The 18,383-nt window shown below is 46.1% G+C and overlaps 1 protein-coding gene across 4 annotated transcripts in view; it reads right to left on the reverse strand.

The window, feature by feature from the left end:
• Positions 1 to 18,383, reverse strand: part of F2 (coagulation factor II, thrombin) — a 57,128-nt gene that overhangs the window by 34,536 nt on the left and 4,209 nt on the right. For 3 of the 4 annotated variants that reach the window (XM_077286843.1, XM_077286845.1, XM_077286844.1), the window contains exon 5: positions 16,480 to 16,761. In XM_077286843.1, coding sequence (XP_077142958.1) covers positions 16,480 to 16,761 — 282 coding nt within the window. The remainder of the gene's footprint in view (positions 1 to 16,479; positions 16,762 to 18,383) is intronic. The other variant, XM_077286846.1, reaches the window with a different exon arrangement.

Below are 18,383 nucleotides of genomic sequence, written 5' to 3' on the forward strand. Positions count from 1 at the left end.
TTGAACTAGTTCCGCATACCACGCCCGGTGCGCCAATCTGGCGCAATCAGATTACCGGTACTCCCTCCGCTCTGATTTTCCTGATGACTCTCGGCAGTAAGGGAGCGGGGGAAATATGTACGGACGCCGTAAATGACGCCACGGAAGTACAATGCATCTGCCCCGATTGCTGCTGGATCGTGGGACCGAGCTATGAAGTCGGGAACCTTGAAATTTAGCCATGAGGCCATCAGATCCACGTCGGGGGAGCTCCAACGACAGCAGATCGGGTGGAAAATCTCCGGATGGAGAGACCACTCCCCGGAGTCGAGGCCTTGACGACTGAGGAAATCTGCCTCCCAATTGTCCACTCCCGGGATGTGAACCGCAGAAGTCATTGAGCGGTTTTCTTCGGCCCAACAGAAAATGTCGTTCATGGCTACCCTGCTGTAGGTTCCCCCTTGTCGGTTGATGTATGTCACTGCAGTGGCATTGTCTGACTGCATCCTGATGGGACGACCCGCAAGGAAGGGATAGAATTGGAGAAGAGCTAACCTGATTACCCGAATTTCTAAGATGCTGGTCAGAAGGCGTGATTCCTGAAGTGACCGGCGGCTCTGAGCAGTGTGATGTAAGAACACCGCTCCCCAGCCTAGAAGACTGGCATCTGTTGTCACAACTAGCTAATGTACTGGAAGAAAAGACTTCCCTTGATTCAGGGAGGACTTTAATGTTCGCCACCTGAGAAACTGTCTGACTCGCTGGGGAAAGAAGAACCTACGGGCGAGGAAGAGCGGGTTCCTGTCCCAAACGGCCAGGAGGGCATGCTGTAAGGGACGGAGGTGTATTTGGGCAAATGGAACCTCCTCCAAGGCTGCTACCATCCTGCCGAGGAGTTCCATACTAAAAAAACGCAGAGTGAGTATGCGACTGGGAGAGCTTCCGAGCTTCCCGCTGTAAGGCTGAGATCTTTTCCGGGGGAAGAAGCACCAACCCCTGGGACGAGTCCAGTATCAATCTTAGAGAGGAAATTCGCTGAGCCGGTACTGGGGAAGATTTATTTATTTTTTTTTAAGTTTATCTTCCAACCCAGACAAGAAAGAGTATCTATTGTGATGTTCACGGCCTCCTTGCAGATGCGGAAAGAGGGACCTTTGATGAGGATATCGTCAAGATAAGGTAGCACCACCACTCCTCGGGAGTGGAGTATGGCCACTGCAGCCGCCATGACCTTTGTGAGTATCCTGGGGGCGATGGCGAGGCCGAAGGGCAGAGCTGTTGTTCCTGAACTGCGAAGTGAAGAAACCTTTAGTGAGAAGGTAAAATAGGAATGTGAAGGTATGCGTCCTGGATGTCTATAGACGCCAGGAACTCGCCTTTTCCCATGGAGGCGATGACAGAACGAAGCGATTCCATCTGGAACCGTCGCATCCTGACGAACGTGTTAAGCAGTTTTAGGTCCAGTATGGGCCGTACTGTAGCGTCCTTCTTTGGAACCATGAAGAGGTTTGAATAAAAACCTTGAAACCGTTCGCTTTGAGGGACCGGAATAATAAGTCCGTCCTTACTCAGAGAGCATATAGCTTGGAAGAACTCTGAAGCTTTTGCCCTGGGAGGACGAGATAAGAAGTCTATCTTGTATCCAGAGAACACTAAGTCGCGGATCCACTCGTCGTGAACGACCGAGAGCCACGCAGCACTGAAGGAAAGCAGGCGGCCACCTACTTTGAGGGTGTCCCTCGGATACCACAGGGAGTAATTGTGTGGAAGATCTGCCCTTTCTGGAGCCTCTGGATCCCGACTGCTTAGGCCTGCCCTTCCATCAAGGGAAAGGGGTATCAGATGCCTGGAAACCTCTGTCTGCACATTGTGCCCGGCCGGAACCAGGAGATGTGGAAGTAGAGGACCAGTTGGAGTTGTAACGAAAAAAATCGGGACCGAGCCTGTGGTTGTGGAAGAAATTTACTCTCCCCTCCAGTGGCATCGGAAATCAATTGGTCGAGCTTTTCGCCAAAAAAGGCGACCTCTCTAATATGGTAGAGAAGTCAATGACTTTTTGGAAGCAGAATCCGCACGCCAGTCCCTGAGCCATGAGGACCTCTGGATGGTGATGGCGTTTGCTGCTGCTTGAGAAGCGCAGTTAGCGGCATCCAGGGACGCAGTTACTATATCTCCAACTCTGGCCGAGTAGCGAGGCCCGCTATCCCGGGGGAAAGATTGGTATCCAGCACCGCTGAAGACAAGACCTCAGCCCAGTGGGTCATAGCCTTAGCCACCCACTGTTATGACCCCAATGGCGAGGGTCTCAGAGGAACGTGGAAGTCTGCAGAATACAAAAATCCAGCTCATAGGGCAGTGGTAACTGGGTTGACCATATATCTACTCCTAACGCCAACACTAGAAGTAGCCGGGGATCATTCCTACGTTGATTCTAGATGACACGCGCCAGCCGGAGAATCTAGCTACCCCTAGTAGAGGAAAACAAAGACCTTTCTTGCCTCCAGAGAAGGGGACCCCAAAGCTGGATAGAAGCCCCCCACAAATAATGACGGTGAGGTAAGAGGAAATGACAAACACAGAAATGAACCAGGTTTAGCACAGAGAGGCCCGCTTACTGATAGCAGAATAAAGAAAGGTAACTTATATGGTCAACAAAAACCCTATCAAAATCCACACTGGAAATTCAAGAACCCCCGAACCGTCTAACGGTCCGGGGGGAGAACACCAGCCCCCTAGAGCTTCCAGCAAAGGTCAGGATATAGATTTGGAACAAGCTGGACAAAAATACAAAACCAAAACAAATAGCAAAAAACAAAAGGCAGACTTAGCTGATATAACTGGAACCAGGATCAGTAGACAAGAGCACAGCAGACTAGCTCTGATAACTACGTTGCCAGGCATAGAACTGAAGGTCCAGGGAGCTTATATAGTAACACCCCTAACTAACGACCCAGGTGCGGATAAAAGGAATGACAGAAAAACCAGAGTCAAAAAACTAGTAACCACTAGAGGGAGCAAAAAGCAAATTCACAACAGTACCCCCCCCTTAGTGAGGGGTCACCGAACCCTCACCACGACCACCAGGGCGATCAGGATGAGCGGCATGAAAGGCACGAACTAAATCGGCCGCATGAACATCAGAGGCGACCACCCAGGAATTATCCTCCTGACCATAGCCCTTCCACTTGACCAGGTACTGAAGCCTCCGCCTGGAGAGGCGAGAATCCAAGATCTTCTCCACCACGTACTCCAACTCGCCCTCAACCAACACCGGAGCAGGAGGCTCAGCAGAAGGAACTACAGGCACAATGTACCGCCGCAACAAGGACCTATGAAATACATTGTGAATAGCAAACGACACAGGAAGATCCAGACGAAAAGATACAGGATTAAGGATTTCCAATATCTTGTAAGGCCCAATAAAACGAGGTTTAAATTTGGGAGAGGAGACCTTCATAGGAACAAAGCGGGAAGAAAGCCATACCAAATCCCCAACGCGTAGTCGGGGACCCACACCGCGGCGGCGGTTGGCAAAGCGCTGAGCCTTCTCCTGTGACAACTTCAAGTTGTCCACCACATGATTCCAGATCTGCTGCAACCTATCCACCACAGAATCCACCCCAGGACAGTCAGAAGGCTCCACATGACCCGAAGAAAAGCGAGGATGGAAACCAGAGTTGCAGAAAAAAGGCGAAACCAAGGTGGCGGAACTAGCCCGATTATTAAGGGCAAACTCAGCCAACGGCAAGAATGTCACCCAATCGTCCTGATCAGCAGAGACAAAACACCTCAAATAAGCCTCCAAAGTCTGATTGGTTCGCTCCGTCTGTCCATTAGTCTGAGGATGGAAAGCAGACGAAAACGACAAATCAATGCCCATCCTACTACAAAAGGATCGCCAGAACCTGGAAACGAACTGGGATCCTCTGTCTGACACAATATTCTCAGGGATGCCGTGCAAACGAACCACGTTCTGGAAAAACACAGGAACCAGATCGGAAGAGGAAGGCAGCTTAGGCAAAGGAACCAAATGGACCATCTTGGAGAAGCGATCACATATCACCCAGATAACGGACATGCCCTGAGATAGCGGAAGATCAGAAATGAAATCCATGGAGATATGTGTCCAAGGTCTCTTCGGGACAGGCAAGGGCAAGAGCAAACCGCTGGCACGAGAACAGCAAGGCTTAGCTCGAGCACAAGTCCCACAGGACTGCACAAATGACCGCACATCCCTTGACAAGGAAGGCCACCAAAAGGACCTGGCCACCAGATCTCTGGTGCCAAAAATTCCCGGGTGACCTGCCAACACCGAGGAATGAACCTCGGAAATGACTCTGCTGGTCCACTTATCCGGGACAAACAGTCTGTCAGGTGGACAAGACTCAGGCCTATCAGCCTGAAATCTCTGCAACACACGTCGCAGATCCGGAGAAATAGCTGACAAGATAACTCCATCTTTAAGAATACCAACAGGATCAGCGACTCCAGGAGCATCAGGCACAAAGCTCCTAGAAAGAGCATCGGCCTTCACATTCTTTGAACCTGGTAAATACGAGACAACAAAATCAAAGCGGGAGAAAAACAATGACCAGCGGGCCTGTCTCGGATTAAGGCGTTTAGCAGACTCGAGATACATCAGATTTTTGTGATCAGTCAAGACCACCACACGATGCTTAGCACCCTCGAGCCAATGACGCCACTCCTCAAATGCCCATTTCATGGCCAACAACTCCCGATTGCCCACATCATAATTTCGCTCGGCAGGCGAAAACTTCCTAGAGAAAAAGGCACAAGGTTTCATAACAGAGCAACCAGGGCCTCTCTGCGACAAAACGGCCCCTGCCCCAATCTCCGAAGCATCCACCTCAACCTGAAAGGGAAGTGAGACGTCAGGCTGGCACAAAACAGGCGCCGAAGTAAACCGGCGTTTCAACTCCTGGAAAGCCTCCACGGCAGCAGGAGCCCAGTTAGCTACATCGGAGCCCTTCTTGGTCATATCCGTCAAAGGTTTCACAATGCTAGAAAAATTAGCGATAAAACGACGGTAGAAGTTAGCGAAGCCCAAGAACTTCTGAAGACTCTTAACTGACGAGGGCTGAGTCCAATCAAGAATAGCTCGGACCTTGACTGGGTCCATCTCCACAGCAGAAGGGGAAAAAATGAACCCCAAAAAGGGAACCTTCTGTACACCAAAGAGACACTTTGAGCCCTTGACAAACAAAGAATTTTCACGCAAAATTTTAAAGACCAACCTGACCTGCTCCACATGCGAATCCCAATTATCAGAAAAAACCAAAATATCATCCAGATAAACAATCAAAAATTTATCCAGATACTTCCGGAAAATGTCATGCATAAAGGACTGAAAAACTGAAGGCGCATTGGAGAGCCCAAAAGGCATCACCAAGTACTCAAAATGACCTTCGGGCGTATTGAATGCGGTTTTCCATTCATCACCTTGCTTAATGCGCACAAGGTTGTACGCACCACGAAGGTCTATCTTGGTGAACCACTTGGCACCCTTAATCCGGGCAAACAAGTCAGACAACAGCGGTAAAGGATACTGAAATTTGACAGTGATCTTATTTAAAAGCCGATAATCAATACAAGGTCTCAAAGATCCGTCCTTTTTTGCCACAAAAAAGAATCCCGCACCAAGAGGGGAAGAAGACGGACGAATATGTCCTTTCTCCAGAGACTCTTTGATATATGAACGCATAGCGGTATGTTCAGGTACCGACAGATTAAACAGTCTTCCCTTAGGAAATTTACTGCCTGGGATCAAATCTATAGCACAGTCACAGTCCCTATGAGGAGGCAGTGCACTGGACTCAGACTCACTGAAGACATCCTGATAATCAGACAAATACTCCGGAACTTCCGAAGGCGTAGAAGAAGCAATAGACACAGGCAGGGAATCCCCATGAATACCACGACAGCCCCAACTTGAGACTGACATAGCCTTCCAGTCCAGGACTGGATTATGGGTCTGTAACCATGGCAGCCCTAAAACAACCAAATCATGCATTTTATGTAAAACCAGGAAACGTATCACCTCGCGGTGTTCAGGAGTCATGCACATGGTAACCTGTGTCCAATACTGCGGTTTATTTGCTGCCAATGGTGTAGCATCAATACCCCTAAGAGGAATAGGATTTTCTAATGGTTCAAGAGTAAAACCACAGCGCTTAGCAAATGAGAGATCCATGAGACTCAGGGCAGCACCTGAATCTACAAACGCCATGACAGGATAAGATGACAGTGAGCAAATCAAAGTTACAGACAGAATAAATTTAGGTTGCAAATTACCAACGGTGACAGGACTAACAACCTTAGCTATACGTTTAGAGCATGCTGAGATAACATGTGTAGAATCACCACAGTAGTAGCACAAGCCATTCCGGCGTCTATGAATTTTCCGCTCATTTCTAGTCAGGATTCTATCACATTGCATTAAATCAGGTGTCTGTTCAGACAACACCATGAGGGAATTTGCGGTTTTTCTATCACATTGCACCGAATTAGGTGTCTGTTCAGACAACACCATGAGGGAATTTGCGGTTTTGCGCTCCCGCAACCGCCGGTCAATTTGAATAGCCAGTGCCATAGTATCATTCAGACCTGTGGGAATGGGAAAACCCACCATAACATTCTTAATGGCTTCAGAAAGGCCATTTCTAAAATTAGCGGCCAGTGCACACTCGTTCCAATGTGTCAGCACGGACCATTTCCGAAATTTTTGGCAATACACTTCAGCCTCGTCCTGCCCCTGAGACATAGCCAGCAAGGCCTTTTCTGCCTGAATCTCAAGATTGGGTTCCTCATAAAGTAACCCGAGCGCCAGAAAAAACGCATCAAGATCAGCCAATGCCGGATCTCCTGGCGCCAGCGAAAAAGCCCAATCCTGAGGGTCGCCCCGTAAGAACGAAATAACAATTTTTACTTGCTGAGCAGAATCTCCAGATGAACAGGGTCTCAGGGACAAAAACAATTTACAATTATTCACGAAATTCCTAAACTTAAACCTGTCTCCGGAAAACAGTTCAGGAATCGGTATTTTAGGTTCTGACCTAGGATTTCTGATAACATAGTCTTGTATGCCCTGCACACGAGTAGCCAGCTGGTCCACACTTGTAATCAAGGTCTGGACATTCATGTCTGCAGCAAGCATAGCCACTCTGAGGTAAGGGGGAAGAAGAAAAAAAAAACTCAGAATCTTCTTTCTTATAATCCCTCTTCTGCAATGCATTAAACATTTAATACTGGCCTGGCAAACTGTTATGACCCCAATGGCGAGGGTCTCAGAGGAACGTGGAAGTCTGCAGAATACAAAAATCCAGCTCATAGGGCAGTGGTAACTGGGTTGACCATATATCTACTCCTAACGCCAACACTAGAAGTAGCCGGGGATCATTCCTACGTTGATTCTAGATGACACGCGCCAGCCGGAGAATCTAGCTACCCCTAGTAGAGGAAAACAAAGAACTTTCTTGCCTCCAGAGAAGGGGACCCCAAAGCTGGATAGAAGCCCCCCACAAATAATGACGGTGAGGTAAGAGGAAATGACAAACACAGAAATGAACCAGGTTTAGCACAGAGAGGCCCGCTTACTGATAGCAGAATAAAGAAAGGTAACTTATATGGTCAACAAAAACCCTATCAAAATCCACACTGGAAATTCAAGAACCCCCGAACCGTCTAACGGTCCGGGGGGAGAACACCAGCCCCCTAGAGCTTCCAGCAAAGGTCAGGATATAGATTTGGAACAAGCTGGACAAAAATACAAAACCAAAACAAATAGCAAAAAACAAAAGGCAGACTTAGCTGATATAACTGGAACCAGGATCAGTAGACAAGAGCACAGCAGACTAGCTCTGATAACTACGTTGCCAGGCATTGAACTGAAGGTCCAGGGAGCTTATATAGCAACACCCCTAACTAACGACCCAGGTGCGGATAAAAGGAATGACAGAAAAACCAGAGTCAAAAAACTAGTAACCACTAGAGGGAGCAAAAAGCAAATTCACAACACCCACGTAGCGGCAAAAGATTGGAAGAGTGCGGCTACTGAGGCTTCAAAGGCTGAACGCGTCATATTGTCGATCTGACGATCGTTTGGGTCTTTTAATAGAGGCGCCCTCCGAGGAGGATAAAACAGATTTAGTAGCCAGGCGCGATCGGGGGAGACTGTGAGCAATCTTTTCTTGGATCCTGGGCAAAGGAATATTTTTACTCCATGGGTTTGCCCTGTGAAACGTTTATCTGGATGGATCTTGCAAGAATCAACGGTTTCCTTAAATTCGCGAGAGTGGCGAACACTCTGTGAGCTCGCTTGGTAATCTTAAAGGATACGGCATGATCCATTTTACATAAAGGTTCCTCCTCAAGCTTCAAAGCCTTATTCACTGACTCAATGAGAAAGTTGAGAGTCTCCTGATCGTGATGAAATTCCTGATCTAGGGACGTATCAGAATCGTCCTCTGAAATAGGTTCTCTACTAGCCCCAATGGCAGGGGAGCAAGAAATGGAGCTCTCAGAACTCGAATCCAGATGATGGTCTGAGGATATGGCATGAGTCCTGTTCCTGGAAGAGCGAGAGCTCCTTGGCAAGGTTCGACCCCTGAAGTACAAGGGGTACTGATCATCGGAAGTGTCGTCCGAAATAGTGCCCTGGTTAGAGGAGGGGTCTCGGAACGATTCTGCCAGGAATGCCATAGACCGGGTAAGGGAAGTAGCCCACTCAGGGAGACTAGGCTCACTGGGTTCGGTATCAGTAACAGGTGGTTCCTGAGCAGTCACCGGTTCACAAGCTGTGCTTAATGCAGTATTGTGACCGCGGGATAGTGACACCTTACGAGCGGTACATGCCGCAAAAAAACAGTGTGGGTTTTCCAAGACTTTTTTTGAGGCTTTGATTGAGGCATAGCATAGACTTGAGGAGAGAGATTACTAACAGGGGAAGGGTTAAGCTATGTTTCTGGAGCTTACCCATGGTCCTGTGTCTTGAGTCCCCAGGGGTGGTCCGTAGTGTGATGCCACGGGAGTTATGTATAGGAATCCCTAGTCCTGAAGGCTGTGATTGAAAAGGCTAGAGCAGCGCTGCAGCATCAGCCCTGTGGGTGTACCAAGATGGCCGCCGAGATCAGGAAGTGGGACTGTCTCTCAGGGAACGAGAAGCGCCAGAAAAAGTGGGCGGCGGTAACTGCCGGTGGGCGTGGACAAAACTCTGGCCTGTATGAAGGGGAAAAGGCGGGGGCTAAATTTTAAACCTGCGATTGCGGCGCCGCGACCGCTATTAGCGCCATTCTTAAGCCACACTCTCTGAAGGAATTGCTGCACTGCAGACCACCCATGGACCCGGGCTTTAAGGTGCGGACCTCCCATACCCCAGGAATCAGGACCCCCCAAGCGCCTCGGCCCCCGCAGTGTACTCACGGTAGATGCAGTTTTGTTACTTTTTTGTTAAGTATTTAATCCCACATGTGTTAATTCATAGTTTTGATGCCTTCAGTGTGAATGTACAATTTTCATAGTCATGAAAATACAGAAAAATCTTTAAATGAGAAGGTGTGTCCAAACTTTCGGTCTGTACTGTATATTTTATATTGTCTTTCTTCCCTCATAACACAAGGGATAACTGCTTTAGATACAGTGTAATACATTTGGGAACTGCACCCAGTTCTCTTATTCTTCCTCATTCTGCCAACACTATGAGTGCTGGAACTTCCTTTCCCCAAGGTTCCAGCATGCATTGCTCCGGACATTATCTTGCCTGCTATGAACTGAATGGCTCTCTTCTGGAAATGTAGCTTTGCTATACAGTACATTTGCCGCAGCTATTGAGGGGTGACGGGCCAGGTTCGCCCGAGTGGGAGCTCCCTGATCTGACTTGTTGGAAAAAGCTCAAACAAGACCCAGATTATGGATGAGACGTCAAGATATAAAAATGTGTCAGATTGCAGAGCTTTGTGGCCCCAATTTAGAACCCAAAACCGATTAATTCAAGACCCAGATTATGACGCCATCAAAGCAATACCTGCACCGCTCTGGTCTCTGCGGCCGACCTGGTAATAATTACATAGTAGGAAAGGGCTGCGTTCATGGGAAAGATAACAGCAATGGGCGGCAGCTCGTATAGGAGGCATTGTCACCTGTATCTACCCAAATACTGATTTGCTTCTCCCAGACCCTTCTCAATTTCGGGATGATGTTTATCGAGCCCCATTCATTATAATGGTAGAAACCAACCCGAGCTCATTCATTCTCCTTCCGCTGCAATCTTTAGTAACAGAGCCCCTAAAATAAAAGGTGGTGAATGCAATGAGGGGCTTATAATGATACAGCTACAGTCCTGCAGTACATATAACGTCCACCAGAGGGAGCAGTGAAACGCACATACATTTACGTCAGTGTTTCTCAACTCCAGTCCTCAAGAGCCACCAACAGGTCTTGTTTTCAGGATTTCCTTAGTCTTGCACAGGTGATGGAATTATTGCTTGAGCAGGGGATGAAATTATCACATGTGCAATACTGAGTATATCCTGAAAACTTGACCTGTCCGTGGGTCTTGAGGAATGGAGTTGAGAAACACTCAGGGCTATGGAGTCAGTAAGCCACAGTTGCGACTCCGACTCCTGGATTTTATCAGGTTCCGACTCCGACTCCTTCATAAATGACCAATTCGTAACAATAAATTTACTGTTGTAAAATATTAACATCGTGCTTATTCAGTTTCTCACCATCATATAAGTAATCAGACCACTTAGAGCGAAAACTATATTTATTAGAATACAATTAGAATATAGCAAATAACTTTTATAAACTTTTCTAAACTTTTGTAAGTAAATATGCAATAAACACTGTTATGCAGTTAATAAGAAGAAATCTATAAATTTGTCCTCAGAAAAAGTATTGCCTCTGTCAGATCCTCCTTCATGGATGCCCTCAAATCTGATCTAATTATTTTAAGAGCAGAGAACAACCTCTCTACACTAACTTGGGTTGGTGGCAAAGCAGTAACCACTCGGGCAACATCTCTGACAATGTCAGGATACAGAGGAATCGCTTGTTGCACTGTTATTTTTGATGAACGGTCAAATTTCTCAATTTCTTTTAGTGCACATGAAAAATTCTGCTGAAATGTACTGGCTGTGTTCTTTGATGGGGATGACTCTTCTTCTATGCGGGAACGCTTTGCACGGTCCTTGTGATCCAAATATTTTTCGAAATTAAATTCTTCATCAGTTGATGAGGGTGAAGATGTGGCAGGACGACCAAATTCTTCTTGTTCCTCCGGACTGTTCTGCAACCCTTTCATCCTTACTGCTATTTCAAACAGAGCTTCTTTTCCTTTAGTTAGCTGTTGATCATCTAGAAGAATCCGATGCATTGGGTCTACATAAACAGCTGCCAAAAGAATGTTATTTTGTAATAGTAGCTCCTCTCTCCGTTTCATTGATGTAGCAATGCCACTTGCAATTAACCCTCCTCTTTGGGACAGGCGAAACATCAGGTTCTTCCACTCCTTTAAGAAAATACCTGGAGTTAAGTCCTCTGCTTGTAATTTTTTAGGCACTGTAAATGGGTGCTCTAGCAATTTTTCCAGCTCAGTCACCTGATTCCACTGACTTTCATTTAGCGTCAGTTGAGGCATGTCTACAAGAAAGGTTTTCAGTTCAACCAAGCGCTGAATCATTAAGTACTGCCCCATCGTGTGGCTTGATCAATAATTGCCCCTTTTCCAGCACGTCTCTTCAAAATTGAGTCAACTTTAGGGGTTCTGGCAACAGTAGCCAATTTTCTCACCTTGCCAATCAGTGCAGCAGCATGTCCTTCTTGCAGACTGTCTCTTATAGCCAGCTGTAGCGTATGCACAACACAGCGCATGTGATGAATGAACGTATTGACACAGTTTCAACAAGATCATCTAAACTATCATGTTGCTGTTCATCTGAAGCAACTTCAGTTTGCTCCTCAGTTACAATACTGTGTTCCTCTATTTCAAACACTTCTGTGTCTGTGGACCCAGAATGTTCTTCTAGCTGCTGGTCACCATCATTACTCTCATTCATTAACTTAATAGTACTTATCATATTTGAAGCATTGTCAGTTACGACAGAAAGATCTTGCTCTTTTTTAAGTTCATAGTCTTGCAGAACCTTTTCCACCAAGACCTGGAGAAACTCACTGGTGTGATGAGCTTTGGTGTCTTTTACTGCCAATGTCTTGGTAACTATTTCATTTTTGTCACAAACAAATCGGACATTGATGGCAAAATAGTTCTCTCTGTGACGTGTGCAGGCATCCATTTTAAGAAACAGAAAGCGTCCCTTGAGAGTTTTTAAGTTTTTCCTTTTGTTTAAAAGCTTCTTCGATTACTAATTTTCTAATACTCTCTCCAGAGAAACACCAAGCTTGCAGGCCATTTCCCCATTCAGACACACAAAAGCTGGTCGTGAAAATAATGAAATAGGCACACTATCCTTTACAACAAGCTCTATGATCTGTTTTTTCAATGTATCTACTGTCATTGTCACAGTAACTTTGTCACCGACAAAATATCTTGCAACTGATGGCTGCAAAGTTCTCTGCTCCTTTGTTTGGCTGGAAGAGCTGGGCACTGGTTCATTGGTTTGGCTGCAGTCTTTCTCATCCACTGCTTTCAGTACTTCTGGATGAAAGCGCTGTAAATGTCTCTTTAGATTAGAAGCTCTGGTAGGAGCATTTTTATCTTTGCCTGAATATGCACTGATCTTGGCTTCACCGCATTTGTTTTCGTCTGGATCATTTGTCATACACTGACAGACATAATGTTTTCTATTTTGAGTGATGGTGAAATGTTCAAATACAGCGGATTTAATGTGATGCTTCTTTGACATTCTCAGGTTTTTAATTCTGCATTCACAATCCAAATGACAATTTTCACTTTCAGTTTCATACATTGTAAGTAGGGGGTTGGGGCACCATGAGGTTAACCAAGTATAAGATTAGATAAGGGCAGTGGAGAACAGTGACACACAAGAAGTAAGAAATGTCTCTATCTCCAGCAGAACTGCTTATCACTGTTGTTCAAAGTTTGATAGAACATATATATATTTGAGTAACATTTATAAAATTCATATGAAAGTTCAATTATGAAATATTAATACATTTTTTTTAAAGCTGGAGTCGGAGTCGGTACATTTCTACCGACTCCGACCAAAACTAACTCCGACTCCACAGCCCTGGAAACACTGCCGTAGAGCATATGGGGCCACATATTACACCCGGACCCTTCTTCACCAGTGACCCTCCTACTTATACCCGCCTAGAGCATATGTGGCCACATATTACACCCAGACCCTTCTCCACCAGTGACTCCCCTAGTTATACCCCCCTAGAGCATATGGGGCCACATATTACACCAAGACCCTTCTCCACCAGTGACTCCACTAGTTATACCCATTAGAGCATATAGGACCACATATTACTACACCCAGATCTTTCTCCACCAGTGACTCCCCTAGTTATACCCCCCTAGAGCATATGGGATCACATATTACACCCAGACCCTTCTCCACCAGTGACTCCCCTAGTTATACCCCCCTAGAGCATATGGGGCCACATATTATTACACCAAGACCCTTCACCAGTGACTCCCCTAGTTATACCCCCCTAGAGCATATGGGACCACATATTATTACACCCAGACCTTTCTTCACTAGTGACTCCCCTAGAGCATATGGGGCCACATATTATTACACCCAGACCTTTCTCCACCAGTGACCCTCCTAGTTATACCCTTAAGTGATTTCTTGATTGAGAACAGTGGCAGTAATCAGGAGTGCGGCCAGGGACTGTGACCTCAGCTTCCCAAAGATGGGATAAACCAGTTAAAACATAAATTAAGGAGGGCGAGGCAGTCACTTCTTCACACAGGACCCTGTAGGTTTGGATTTCTTTTTCCCTTAATAATAAAATGTTGTTGATTACTTGTGTTATCTTTGCCTAATATTTACATTTGTTTGGTGATCTGAAACAGTTAAGTGTGACAAACATGCAAAAGAATAGGAAATCAGAAAGGGGGGCGAACACTTTTTCAGACAATATACCGTATTATATACAGGTGCTTCTCACTAAATTAGAATATAATCAAAAATGTATTTCAGTTATTCAGAACAAAATGTGAAACTCATTTTATAGAGACATTACAGAGTGATGTATTTCATGTGCTTATTTCTGTTATCGCTCTTGATTATGGCTCACAGCCATATGAGTTTCACTTTTTATATTAAAGAACTGAAAAAAATTCACTTTTTGATGATATTCTAACTTTGTGAGAATCGCCTGTATACATTTCTGCTCACAAATGACTAGTCGGTGCAGACAGGTGACTCCAGCAACTGATGGTGAATGCACCTCATACACACAGGAGGGTCCGGGTTGCAGGGGGCAGTGCTACTTATCAGAAAAGTTCAGGCAGTGCGGAACCAGCAAAGAAAGGTGCTTCTTCCCAACGCTTGATGACTGCACAAAGTAGTGATAAATTGGGCACTGATCAGGTCTATAGGGGGCAATCTTTATACACTGGAGACTCCACTGACGTCAAATGCTTCAGCCCTTGGTATATATCATCCGGCCCCATTGCCCCCAGTATATAACCTCCGGCCCCCCGACATGCCATCTACCATTACTACCATGTGACAGAGTGGCTGGTGGTGCGGAGCTCACAGATACAAGCACGGTCCTGTAATAGGACCACCGGGGTCACAAGTCCGTCCATGGCATTTCTTCCTCCTGAATCTTCACCATCACCTGTGAGTGATATTATTGAGAAGCTGAAGGAACCGCAGCAACTCAGCCACACAGGGGAGACCCCGTAATGTTACAGATCGGGGGCCAAGCACTGAAGAGCAGAGGGCAGAAAAGTAACCACCGCTCTGCTGACCCCATAACTGCATAACCTCTTCTACTACAACATCAGCACCAACACTGCACCCCCGCCAGGAGCCTCATGGCCGAGCAGCGGCATGCAGCCGTACATCACCAAGCACAACGCAGAGTGTCGGATGGAGAGGTGTAAAGCCGCCACCACTGGACTCTCAGGAGACGTGTTCTGTGCAGTGACGGTCTGAGATAACAGGAGTTTCCCTGATTTATCCTTTACACCACTAATTGACAAAATAAAGATGGATTTAGTCAAATTACGAAACCAGCAAATCAGAGATGAAACACTTTATACCGGCAGTTTAGAGGGTCACAATTACACCCCTATTTCCACCACCACCTCCGCTATTGTGCTAAACTCAAGAGTCTGGGAGACCAGTAATAGACTGGGGCTGTGCTCTTTTTGGAGGAGGCCGTCCTCATGGTCCCTAATGGTCGCCAATGTCTCTGATACGATGGGGAGTAATGACCCGTGGGAGTTACCCAGCTCAGAGCTGTCTGCGCAGCCAGCAACCAAGATCTTTTCTGAGCTCTCATCTACTTGCACCAGCAGCAGTGTTTGCCCCAGCTCAGTGTCCTCCATTGCGACCTCTTTGGCACCCACAGCTACAGATTTCTGCCCTTCATCTCTATGACTGTGAAGATGGCGGTTTAGACTTTGCTGAAAAGAGTAGCCCATCCCGCACACATGGCAGCGGTACGGCTTCTCCTCCAGATGAGATTTAAGATGTCGCCGGAGCTTGGTTGCTTGTGGGTAGGATTTGCCGCAGTACTTGCAGAGGAAGGGGCGATCGCCTGTGTGCAGCCGCTCATGGACGCGTAAAGTGTGAGGGTCTTTTAATGCTTTGCCACAGACAGTACACAGATGCATTTCCCCCGTGTGTGTGATTAAATGACGTTTCAGTTCTGGCTGCTGCGGGAATGCATCGCCGCAGTACTGGCATTTATAAGGTCTCTCGCCGGTGTGCAGCCGCCGGTGGATCCGCAAACTTCCTCTGTGGCGGAAAGTGCCGCCGCACTCTGTACACGTGTACGGCTTCTCCCCGGTGTGTATAAGCATGTGGTTACGCAGGGAGCAGACGTTGGCCAGCTGTTTATCACAGACGCCACATTGCAGGACAGGCTTTGTATCGTTTGTCCGGGGCGTGCAGTATTTCTTGCGGTGAATGCGTAAGGTCGGTCGACGGGCAAAGCTCTTTCCGCAGTCCTCACAGCAGTAAGGCCGCTGTCCTGTGTGCAACACAGAGTGCTCCTTTAGGTCGCGCTGGGTACCGTACGCTTTATCACACTGGGGACACTTGAAGGGACGCAGGCCTTGGTGACCTAGTAGGTGAGCCTTGAAGCTCTCCTCGGAGCAGTACTCCTTCCCGCACTCTGGACACAGGAACGGTTTGAGCCCGCTGTGTGTAAAGCTGTGTCTCTTCAAATGACCCAGTTGGAAGAAGCTTTTGCTGCAATCATTACAATGAAATTTGCGTTGCGATGGGTCTTTCACTTTGGTCCCTTTAGTCTCAGTCTCCTTCTTGGCACTTTCTGGGGGATCTGTGTGTTCCTCCAGTAGGGGCACCTTACCTCGGCCTTCATCGCTTTCTCCTGGAGTCTCCGGACATTTCGTCTTGGAGTTTCTCCTTTCCCGGTGGTTAGATAGTTTTGCATCTTGGACCTCTGTCTCGTCACCTTTCACCTTACTCGCTCCTCCAGGTAAATACTCCACACTCCAGGATCCATCAATGCTCGCGTGAACCTGCCTGGTCACAGCTGCAGGAACAGCGCATGCCTGAGTTACTGAGACATCTTGAGACTCTGCATTACTGGGCTTGTCAGACGTCATCTCCTTTACACAGCGCACGTCTTCTGAAGAACCGAAAAAATAGAAAAATACATTATTAGAATTCGGCAGTGATCGTGTGCTGAATGCCACATTTATGGTGAATCTATAACCCCTTGGCGACATTGGCTGTACATTCCCGGTGTTTGACACTAACTCCATAGATACCAGCAGCTTATATGCACAAATCTAAGGAGTTTCTACAGCACAATCTACGCGTGTGCAGCCCTTAAGTACTGAACGTACCTTACATGTACTGTGCTGTAATTTGCTGTGCGTTATCCGTTTTCTCATTTACAAATTGCCAATGGCAAATAGCCCCAACTAGATTCTGCAATGTGACTAAACGTAACTTTTGACAATTTAATATAATCAAGTGCATTTATAAAACCACAAGGTTTGTATTGCTCACTATATGAATTTCTATTGGTCTTGAAAAGTGATAAAGGGAATCACTCTAACCATCATTTTATAGGACCATTGATGAATTATTAATAAGCCACCAGTCGCCCGGTGGCCACTGCAGCCTCATTCCCCTGAAGATGCCAGTAATGGTTAAACATGTTGGGGAGGCAGCTGGTTATATATTATAAATAGCAAGGTGTTGTAGCAGTCATAACAAGCAATAAGTGATGGTCCGCGGCCACACAATGCAAGGGACATCAGAATAAAGCTATAAGCTTGAGAGCTATGAAAGCTATAAAGATACTGGGAATTCCACATCAGCAAACCTACAATCAAAACAATAGCGTGTGAGAATAATAACTACTAATACTATACCATGTAATGGATTTAATAGACTTAGGTACAGTACAGACCAAAAGTTTGAACACACCTTCTCATTTAAAGATTTTTCTGTATTTTCATGACTATGAAAATTGTAAGTTCACACTGAAGGCATCAAAACTATGAATTAACACATGTGGAGTTATATACTTAACGAAAAAGTGTTAAACAACTGAAAATATGTCTCCTTCAAGATTGTTGGAAGACCATTCCCGGTTACTATATCTTGAAGCTCATCAAGAGAATGCCAAGAGTGTGCAAAGCAGTCATCAAAGCAAAAGGTGGCTACTTTGAAGAACCTAGAATATAAGACATAATTTCAGTTGTTTCACACTTTTTTGTTAAGTATATAATTCCACATGTGTTAATTCATAGTCTTGATGCCTTCAGTGTGAATGTACAATTTTCATAGTCATGAAAATACAGAAAAATCTTTAAATGAGAAGGTGTGTCCGAACTTTTGGTCTGTACTGTATATGTAATGGCTGCAAATCTGAAATTTCGGATGGTTGATAAATAATAATTCATCAATGTTCCTATAAAATGATGGTTACAGTGGCAGCATAACACCCACGGTCTGTGTCCCCCAATGAGGCGTAGGAGAAATGATGGTTACAGTGATCCCCCTTATAACTTTTCAAGACCAACAGAAATTCATATAGTGACCAATACAAACCTTGTGGTTTTATAAAGGCACTTGATTATATTAAATTGTGAAATAACTTTTAGCCACATTACAGAATCTTTAGTTAGGGTCTATTTGCCATTGGCAATTTGTGAATAAGCATGAAACACTCTACGCCGATTCTTTCTGAACAAGTGAAGGTGCAATTTTCCGTTATCCGCACTCACCCTATGGGTC

Source organism: Ranitomeya variabilis, chromosome 2 (assembly GCF_051348905.1).
Source record: "Ranitomeya variabilis isolate aRanVar5 chromosome 2, aRanVar5.hap1, whole genome shotgun sequence".
Lineage (NCBI taxonomy): Eukaryota > Metazoa > Chordata > Amphibia > Anura > Dendrobatidae > Ranitomeya > Ranitomeya variabilis.